The sequence below is a fragment of the Nicotiana attenuata genome, chromosome 3 (assembly GCF_001879085.1).
Source record: "Nicotiana attenuata strain UT chromosome 3, NIATTr2, whole genome shotgun sequence".
In the NCBI taxonomy this organism is placed as follows: domain Eukaryota; kingdom Viridiplantae; phylum Streptophyta; class Magnoliopsida; order Solanales; family Solanaceae; genus Nicotiana; species Nicotiana attenuata.
In genome coordinates this window covers 69,510,286-69,520,804 of record NC_031991.1, presented here as the reverse complement: position 1 = coordinate 69,520,804, position 10,519 = coordinate 69,510,286, and the positions used below count along the sequence as shown (strand labels likewise).

At 36.6% G+C, this 10,519-nt stretch overlaps 1 protein-coding gene across 2 annotated transcripts; it reads right to left on the bottom strand.

The window, feature by feature from the left end:
- On the bottom strand, positions 546-3,663 carry LOC109224043 (root phototropism protein 3-like). Of its 2 annotated transcripts, none has more exons than XM_019388584.1 (3): positions 3,354-3,663; positions 2,533-3,044; positions 546-1,309 (listed from the first exon to the last, which is right to left on the bottom strand). In XM_019388584.1, exons 1-3 carry the CDS (start codon positions 3,568-3,570, stop codon positions 752-754), a joined length of 1,287 nt encoding a protein of 428 aa, XP_019244129.1. In that variant the 5' UTR covers positions 3,571-3,663; the 3' UTR covers positions 546-751. The 2 variants fall into 2 exon arrangements, with proteins under 2 accessions (XP_019244129.1, XP_019244128.1); XM_019388583.1 differs by having other exon boundaries at positions 2,533-3,050; positions 3,354-3,662.

Sequence of the window (10,519 nt, the reverse complement as noted above, 5' to 3'; positions counted from 1 at the left end):
GTATTATAGTATGCGCTTTAAGTTATATCATTTTAAAGCATTGTCTTCTATGATAATTTCGTAAGAAAAATCATCTAAATCACCGTTCCAATTGTTTAAACTAAAAATAGTCGACTAATTATAATATATGTATAATTCATGTATACCATGCATATAACTGCGTATAATTAATTATAATCAATGTATACTAGCTAGAAAAAATAAATAATAAATCATGTCGGCTACTTGTGTAAAGCTCCCTATTTTTGAAGCATAAAAAATCGATTAGACATTTAGCCTTTTATTTTTGGTCTAGCGTGGAAGTTGCGAACAATTGAGTTATGGCATGAATTATTTTTCGAAACACGCCCAGCCGTTTCTTGAAGACCAAAATAGCTTGATGTCTCCCTGAGTAACAACATAAACTATTCTTAGCTAGACAATGCACATTTGACGCAATGCAATCTGTTAAAATTTCTGCTACGTACAAGAATTAGTGATTAATACATTGGATAAGCGAAAGTGCAATAATAGTGTTATCAAGAGTGGAATTATTATCCCCTTGACAGGAGCAAATTCAGATACATATATCTTTATTAATATAAATAAATGCAATAGTACACGTTAACTTTTTTCCCCTTTTACTAGGATACGTGATAGGAAGAAAAAACAATGACTAAGCTTATGAATCTTACTAGTAATAATTAGATTTAGTTTTGCATTGATTGATAACCTGCACCTATTCCAAATTCAACACTAAAATTTTCTCTTGTCAGGACAAAGATTTCCTCCACTTGTTAGGTGTTCTGCCTCGAACAAGCCTAGTCTTCATATCCACAGGAGTTTGTCTTCCAATAAATCCCACATCAGTTTCTCTATCAACCTCTCCAAATTTATCATGCTTTACTAAAGAAGGTACAATAATCTTCTTCCAACTAAAGAAACTGCTACCTCTTTTCTTTTCCTGTAACTTCTCAATCTGTACTTGCATTGCCATACACTGACTCTGTAGCCTAAGAACATCTTCTTTTAGCCTCTTTATCTCCATCTGCTGAACGTTCATTTCGCGCTTTGACATACACCGAGCTTGAGACGGATCATTAATCCCCGCGTTGGGGCTTCGGGTTCCACTTATAAAGGTACCACTCCAATCAATTTGCTGCTTGTTATTGTTGAGCTTGGTTTGTTCGGATAACAATACTTGAATTACTGCTCGCACAGGTAAACGTTCGTTTTGTGCTGCATGTAGAGATGCCTCTGGCGAAAGCTTTCTGCTATCAATCAATCTACATAGACCTTTCCTTTCTTGTTTAGTCACCCCGGGATGCGCCTGTCAATGTAAATAATTTGGAGTATCAGTACGACTTAATCGGTTATAGCAGGTTATTACTTTATTGCTTTTAGATTATCATATCAGGCTTGATATATATAGAAGTTAGTACATGATACTATAAATCAACTTAACGTACAGATAGTGTAAAAATTATTTACACATCATCCGTGCACAAAACATTAGCTCTCTATTTTCAATACTAAATCACTTAGCTACCTAACAATGAGTAATTAGGCGCTAACAAGCTATTAACACTAATTAATCTTCGCGACTTGTCTTGTACAATTTGAAGGAAAACATTTTCTTCCATGATTCATGACCCTTATGGTCCGGCCCTTCCCCGGACCCCGCGCATAGCGGGAGCTTAGTGCACTGGGCTACCCTTTTATTCATGACATAGGCTGTAGCTGAAAGGAAAGTTCTAAAATTAGAATTACTAAGTCCAGTGAAGATTATTGCTTCATTTTTCTCCTCAAACTTACTCCAGGCAATACTTTTAGCAAAGAGGTAATGAGCAGACACAAGAAAAGCCAAATTTAGGATAAACAGTGGTGAGTGGTTTATGTTTTGTCTGGAGAAATTTCAACAATACTTGCACTGTTGTACCTTCTCTACTTGGACATTTTGGCATTGGGAATCTCATAGTAGGACAATGCCAAAACTCGTAACCTAATCTAACCAAATAGCAACTCGATAGGTCGTTTTCCTTTTTACAACTAATAACCCACCTCCCCCACCATGCTCTTTTGGTTTGGAAGAAAAATTCTCGTGACCAATTTATACAAATATAGTAGTAATTCACTACAGCTCTTGCATATACAGCTACAAAAAGCACTTACCTAAATATGAAAAAAAAAAAAATCGTCACTAGACACTTTAGCCACAATAACTTTTTACATAGCGACTTACACGTTCCGTGCTAACGACTAATAACAGACATTTTTGGGATGCAACTATAATTGCGAGAGTCACCAAAAAGCCAAAATATTTTGTCTTATAAGGTTAACAGACGTTTTTGGGATGCAACTATAATTGCGAGAGTCACCAAAAAGCCAAAATATTTTGTCTTATAAGGTAGGGTTAAGGTCAGCATATATACTACCTCTTTTAAGACCTGATCACTTGTGGGATTATATTGGATTTCTTGGTGATGTACTAAAAAGCCAAAATATGTTGTCATTACAGAATTAATGTCATTAATAACAAGATTTGGTACTTACCTTGAGATATGTGTCAATGGCTCTGTACAAGCCATCATCTGTAGCCCGAGCATGTTCAGGAAATGCACCAGCAAGAGCAACAAAGTCCGACAATGTCAAGTTTGCATCAACAGCAGCTTCAGCTAAGTAATTATCCACAAGTTTCGCTACCTTAATTAAAGCAGTTCCACTTCTCGCAGCTTCATCCAAATTCACAAACCTCTTAACCAACCTAAGAACAAGCTCAACATCTAGCAATGTCCCACACGTGTGACTAAATGACGGAATCATTAGCTCTTTCAAAGTAGCCTGGTCAAGTTGCCACGATATCCTTTTCTCCAAATCGGCTCGGTAACCAGGCTCGACCTGAACCATGTTGGCAACCCTCAGCAGCCGCAAGAGGAAATTGCAAGGGATTGAATCTTTCTCCGGCGGCAGAATTCCTACCAAAGTTTCTACGAAGAACCTCTTTTTCATCCATAACGCCGTGACACTTTCCGGTGAGTCTTCGAAATTTTTTGGGCTTAACACTTCTGAACCTTCAAAAATAAATTAGATTCATCGCAAAAACTAGACGAAGGAAAAAAGAGTGCAGCAAATACTTTCAGTAGCAGCAAGGATCTTTAGAGTAATACCTTTTGAAGTACCCTACAAAACTAGAATTAAATTGAGCTACATGTACTTACTGACGAAATCGCGAATTCCTCTAAGGGAACGGCATTCAACATTAATATACATGTATAAAAAGTAGTACTATTTTGACATATTGACGTATAATTTTTAGCATAGAATCTATCATTATATGTACTAGACTAGGTAAGAGTGAGAATTGTTATAAATACCTTCTCCAGTAGAAAGGTCAGGAAGCCATTTAGAAGCATAGTGAGTAATTATTGAGCCAATAAGTTCAGGACGAACACCTTTGGCTTTAATGCCGGAAAGTGTTGTGACAAAGTAGTCCATGTCAAGGATACATGTGTCGTCAAACCAACATTCCGCCGAGAAATGAGTAGATTTGCCCGGAAAATTTATGGGTTCCGGCAATGTTAGCTTCTTCATTTTTGGAGTTTATGTGGACAATAGAGTAATACTAACTAGTAATTCATATAGATGAAGAAAATTTCTGACCAGGGATTTTTTTTTCTTGTTGTTACGTGAGATTATTACCTCTAGTAGATAAAAATTTGTTAGGGGTGACACCATCACATAATGTTGACAAGGTTGTTTTTATTAGTTGTTGACAAGAATACCCTTGGATCGTTGTTGGTTTGTTTGATGGGGATTTTGGCAGAATTGTTCTTTACCGTTAGTGCCTTGAACATGGGTGACGATTGAGAGGTAGAAAAGGAGGGATAAGAAATACTTCATCTGTTTCTTATGTGAAATTCTTTCTTTTTGAAGGATTGAAATACCTTGAAGAACAATTTAGGCACAAGCAAAAAATTCAGTAAATATAGAAGAAATTTATTAAACTATGGAGAGAACTTGGTAGGAGGCTTTTTCACAACTCATAAACTCTTGAATCTCTCTACAAGAAAAAACAAGTAGTAGCACCCCTATTTATAATACTACAAAACCAAAAACCTATTCCAATATAAAATTGGTAATCAAAACCTAACTAGATATGAATTAAATGAACTACCAAATATCAAATCCTAGACAACTTAGGAATACTAATTAATCTTGGTTTAGTTTCCAACAGCCTCCCTTAAACCAAGATCTTCAAATTTGATCATGCCCAACATCTTCTTCAACTTGATGAATAACTCCAATTTTAGTGGCTTTGTGAAAACATCAGCAACTTGCTCTCCAGTCTTGCAATACTCAATAACTATCTCTTTGTCTTGAACCAAGTCACGAATAAAGTGAAATTTGATATCAATGTGTTTGCTACGCCCATGAAAAACTGGATTCTTTGTTAACTCAATTGCAGACTTGCTATCACAAAAAAATATTGTAGGACTGTCTTACTTGTGTTGAAGAAATCCAAGCATTCTTCTTAACCACAATGCTTGTGTAGCACTACTTGTTGCAGTCATGTACTCTGCTTCAGCTGTTGATAAAGCAACAACTTGTTGCTTTTTGGAATACCAAGAAAATACACCAGAAACGAAATAAAATGCATAGCCAGAAGTACTTTTTCTTTGTATCATATCACCAGCCCAATCATTATCTGTAAATCCAACAAGACTACTATCATTAGTCTTTGAATAAAATATACCATCAGTTTGAGTACCTTGAATATATCTCAAAATTCGCTTTGCTGCTTGCAAGTGGGATTGCCGTGGAATCTCCATAAATCTGCTAATTAATCCAACTCCATAAGTAATATTAGGCCTTGTAGAAGTCAAGTACCTTAGACTCCCTACCAATTTTCTAAAATATATAGCATCAACAAAATCACCAGTCCCATCTCTAACCAACTTCAATTTTTCTTCAATAGGGGTCAAAATTGATTTGGCTTTATCCATATTAAATCTCTTTAGAATATCACTAGCATAATTTTTTCTGAGAGATAAATATTCCATTATCTAATTGAGATACCTCAATGCCAAGAAAATAAGACATTAAACCCAAATCAGTCATCTCAAACTGGCTAATCATTGCCTCCCTAAACTCAGAAATTAATTTAGGATTATTGCCAGTAAAAATTAAATCATCCACATATAAGCACACAATGAGAATATATTTTCCAGGCTTGAATTTGATTTATAAAGTATGCTCATATGGACATCTCTGAAATCCATGTCCAATAAAATAAGAATCAATACGAGTGTACCAAGCTTTAGGTGCTTGTTTCAATCCATATAATGCCTTGTTCAGCCTATAAACTTTATTTTCTTGACCCCTTTTGACATAACCAGCAGGCTGCTCAACATGCACTTCTTCTTTAAGTGCACCATTTAAGAAAGTAGATTTCACATTCATTTGAAAAAATTTCCAGCAATTATTGGCAGAACGAAATTATCATATGAACAGTATCAAGTCTAGCAACAGGTGCAAATACCTCGAAGTAATCAATACCTGCGCTTGTATCCTTTAACAACTAATATCGCCTTAAAATGATCCACTTCTCCAGTTGGTTTGAACTTGGTCTTGTATACCCACTCCAATTGGTCTTTTTGAGGGCGGTAAAGTAGTCAATTCCCATGTATTATTTTTCTCAATAGCGTGAATTTCTTCATTCATTGCATGAACCCATCGGTCATCTTTAACAGCTTCCTCAAAAGCAACTGCATTACAATCTGCAAATAAGGCAAAATTTACAATATCTTCATCAGATAAATCCTTATCATGCCAACAACATAATCTTGCAAACGAGCTGGGTAATTGGTGTTGTCTTTGCTGGCGACTGGACATCTCTGCTTGAACAGTATCTACTACATGTTCCTCTTGATCTCTGCTAGAACTTCCTTCCTCTATGACTGGAATTATTGGTTTAGACCTAGATGGTTCAGGATCCTTCTTTTACCAATCCCAAGAACTCTGCTCATCAAAAGTAATATCTCTGCTAATAATCACTTTTCTTGTATCTGGATTAAACAACTTGTAACCCTTTGTCTCATGACTATAACCAATAAAAATATATTTTTCAGCTTTATCATCCAATTTCTTTCTCAAAGCATCAGGAACAAGAGCATAAGCAAGACAACCAAATACTTTTAGATGAGAAATATTTGATTTCTTACCTGTCCAGGCCTCTTGGGGAGTGTTTCCAAAATTAGACCGTGTAGGACACCTATTTAATACATAAATTGCACATGAAACAACTTCTGCCCAAAAATCTTTTGGAATATTTTTGGAATGCATCATAGATCTCACCATGTCCATCACTGTTCTATTTTTTCTTTCAGCCACACCATTTTGCTGAGGTGTATATCTAGCTGTCAATTGATGCTTAATACCATACTTCTTCAAATAATCATCACAAACAAGAAATTGAGTGCCCTATCAGTCCTCAATATTTTAATAAAACACCCACTTTGCTTCTCCACATAAACTTTGAAGCTCTTAAAAATATCATATGCATCAGATTTATTTTTCAAAAAATATACCCAAGTCTTTCAGCTGAAATCATCAATGAAAGTAATAAAATACTTGCTACCACCATTAGAAGAAACTTCAACTGAGCACAAATCTGAATGAATTAACCGCAATGGTGCATTAGCTCTCCAAGCGTTGCCTTTCTGAAAAGGTTCTCTGTACTTCTTTCCCAAGATACACGACTCACACTTCTTGTCAGGAAAATCAATAGAAGGCAAACCATCAACCAAATTCTTTCTTGCAAGAAATTTCAAACTCCCAAAATTCAGATGCCGAAGACGTAGATGCCCGAACCAAGTATCATCACAGTTTATAGAACTAAAGCAAGGTAAATCATCATTATTGAGATAAAGAGGCCACAAACGGCTATTGTTCATGTTAAACTTTGCAATTAGTCCAAATTTATCATCACTGATTGTGACAATCCTATACTTATAACGCAAATCATACCCTTTTTCTGATAGTTGACCCAAGCTCAATAAATTATGATGAAGGTTCGGCACATAAAACACATCTGATATAAAATTAGAAGAACCATCTTTCACAGTAATGCGAATTTTTCCCTTTCCAACAGCAGGCACCTTTGCGTTATTTTCAAGTCTTACTGTACCTCTAAATGTTTCATCCAGAACAGTGAATAATTTTTATTTCCACTCATATGATTGCTGCAACCCGGATCAATAAACCATTCATTCCCTTTGGTTTCTTCAACCCAGAACTAGAAAACAATAAAGTTTCTTGTTTATCCCCATTATTTTCAGCCATCTTAGCATGTATTTCTTTATTACCAGATTTATTAGACCAACATTCGCTTTCATAATGTCCAAATTTACCACAATTATACCACTGAATCTTAGATTTATCACGTCTTTGAAAATTTTGATGACCTTGTTGTTCCTTCCAAAAATTGTTGCTATTTCTTTATTGATAAGAAAAATTACCTCTACCATGGCCTCGAAAGTTACTTCTACCACGACCTCTACCTCTGAAATTCTGGCATCTTTGATTTGTTTCTTTAGGATAACTTGCCTCTTCTTTTGCTTTAGGTTGATTCACCTTTTCTTGCAATGCCTCCTCCACTATTTCGGGTGTGTCTTGAGTCAGGGTCATCTCATATGTCACCAATTCACCTTCTAAATCATCATTTGTAAAAATGCTAAGATCTTTGGTAGCCTCAAGAACCACCTTCTTCGTGTGAAATTTTATACTCAAGGACCGCAATATTTTTTCAACCACTTTAACTTCATCTAGTACTTCTCCATTGGTCCCCATGTCATTGACAATATTAGTAATTCTTGTAATGAATTCTTTAACGGACTCTGTTGGTTTCATTTGGACCAACTCGTACTGTCTCCTTAGCTCTTGCAATTTGACTTTCTTTACTTCGGCGGAACCTCGATGTGAATTCACCAAGATTGTCCAAGCCTCCTTTGTTGATTTTGCATGCAAAAATTTGTTAGATACACGCAATTCAACCTTGCTGGTGAGATACTAACTTGCCTTATAATCCAATTGTCTATTTTTCTCTAATTACTTAGCTGCACCACCTGTCAATGTTGTACCTTATGGAGGCTCCTCAAATCTTGTTTCAATAATGGGCTATAATCCAACAACATTGAAAAAACATTTCATATATTGATGCCAATCTTCAAAATTATTTCTGCCATCAAACATGAAAACTTGGTAATCATGTAAATATGGAGTATCCATAATTTTTTTTGGATCTCCGCCGGCTCTGATAGAATCTCACACAGGCTCTGATACCAATTTGAAGGATTGAAATACCCCGAAGAACAATTTAGACACAAGCAAAAAATTCAGCAAAAGCTATATAGAATAAATTTATTAAACTAGGGAGAGAACTTGGTAGGAGGCTTTTCACAACTCATAAACTCTTGAATCTCTCAACAAGAAAAACAAGTAATAGTATCCCTATTTATAATACTACAAAATCAAAAACCTATCCCAATATAAAATTGGCAATCAAAACCTAACTAGATATGAATTAAATGAACTACCAAATATCAAATCCTAGACAACTTAGGAATACTAATTATTCTTGGTTTAGTTTCCAACACTTTTTTAGTGTGTTTTACAAAAATATACTTCCCCGTCCTAATTTATGTGGTGTAGTTCGGATTTCGAGAGTTAAACGAGTTTTTATTTGACCGTAATTTTTTCATACGCCTTTTAAATACTTTGAATTGTTAATTATTGTAACTTATAACATTGTTTACGTAGTTTTCAAATATATAAGTTTATTTCAAAAGACTTACAGATTTTATATCTAAATTCACGGTCAAAATTAAGAAGTTTGACTCTCGAAATCCGAGCTCTGCCACATAAATTGGGACAGAGGGACTATTAATTTTTATTATATTTGAAATAATTTACTTCAATATTTTCATTTTAACCTTAATATATAATACTCCCTCCGTTTTAAATTAGATGAGGTACTTGTATGGGTCAGAATTTGATCCCACGATAATTAACGAGGCTAATCCCGTTTTAAGTTAATTCATGATTAATTAATGGCACGACCACTCAGAATTGACGATGTTCAACCCGCATCTGGTTCGATCGACAAGGCCATGGCCTATCCGCCACCATAAAGGCGAGATCCCAACGTGGTCACGGCCACTTATCGCCAGCTCACGAAGCCCACAGCTATAAATACCCAGAGAGGGAACCCTAGAAAAGGGGGGTTGCTTCTTCACCACTATTGACAAGAGAGAGAAGGAAAAAATATACCCATCTTATGGGAAGAGAAAACACCATTGTAAGGCTCTGAACCTCTTCATGGAGAGGCAGACCAAACAAATGTTATCAATAAAGGTTTCTAATGTTTCTCCCCCTAATCCTGAGTACTTATTTTCGTTTCTTTCATTTGGTCCAACGGATTATTACGATTTGCTATGAGTTTCCCGTGATTCATTTGTATTATTTTATACTCATAAGATATGTAATAACTTTTGAGCAAACAATTTGGCGCCATCTGTGGGGATTTCATAGCAAAATCGCGTAGTTCTTCCATGGACCAAAAGGAAAGAAACGCCGGAAAAAGAAGAACAACCCCGCATAAACAAGCCAAAGCGGCATATCAGGCAGATGGAACTCGAAGATCTCAAATCAAGATCTAAGTCCTCTCTCTCTCTCCGATCTCAGATAGTGCAAACAAAAAGAAGAAGCCCCCCCCCCCCTCCTAAGGGAAGGTCTCTGTAAGGCATCTCCCGCATCCCTGATACGAGCTCCGGCCAAAAACCGGCACGGAGATATCTCGAGCCGAGAGTCGCCTCAAGACAGCCTATAAACCCTGGTTGGGAAGACAACGGATGAGCCGCTCAAGGTCTCGAATCCAAATCGAGCTTCAGCACTCAATACCCACAATATGGGACTCAGGCTATGTGCCTTCGCCAAAAAGTTCAACTACGGTTGAACCGGGACTCAGGCTATGTGCCTTCGCCAAAAAAATCAACAAAGTTCAACTACGGTTGAACCATGACTCAGGCTATGTGCCTTCATCATCAAAATCGACAAAGTTCAACTACGGTTGAACCAAGAAAGGCTACGCGCCTTCACCAAAAAGTTCAACTACGGTTGAACCAAGACAGGCTACGCGCCTTCACCAAAAAGTTCAACTACGGTTGAACCGGGACTCAGGCTATGTGCCTTCATCATCAAAATCAACAAAGTTCAACTACGGTTGAACCAAGACAGGCTATGCGCCTTCACCAAAAAGTTCAACTACGGTTGAACCAAGACAGGCTATGCGCCTTCACCAACAAGTTCAACTACGGTTGAACCGGGACTCAGGCTACGTGCCTTCACCAAAAAGTTCAACTACGGTTGAACCATGACTCAGGCTATGCGCCTTCACCAAAAAGTTCAACTACGGTTGAACCAAGACAGGCTATGCGCCTTCACCAAAAAGTTCAACTACGGTTGAACCGGGACTCAGGCTATG

Bases quoted from the DNA above. Each gene is read 5' to 3' on its own strand.
- LOC109224043 (XM_019388583.1), bottom strand. From the start codon at position 3,570: ATGAAGAAGCTAACATTGCCGGAACCCATAAATTTTCCGGGCAAATCT. The intron at 3,051-3,353 runs GTATTTATAACA...TTATTTTTGAAG, and splicing joins TGACCTTTCTACTGGAGAAG to GTTCAGAAGTGTTAAGCCCA. The intron at 1,310-2,532 runs GTAAGTACCAAA...TTACATTGACAG, and splicing joins CCATTGACACATATCTCAAG to GCGCATCCCGGGGTGACTAA.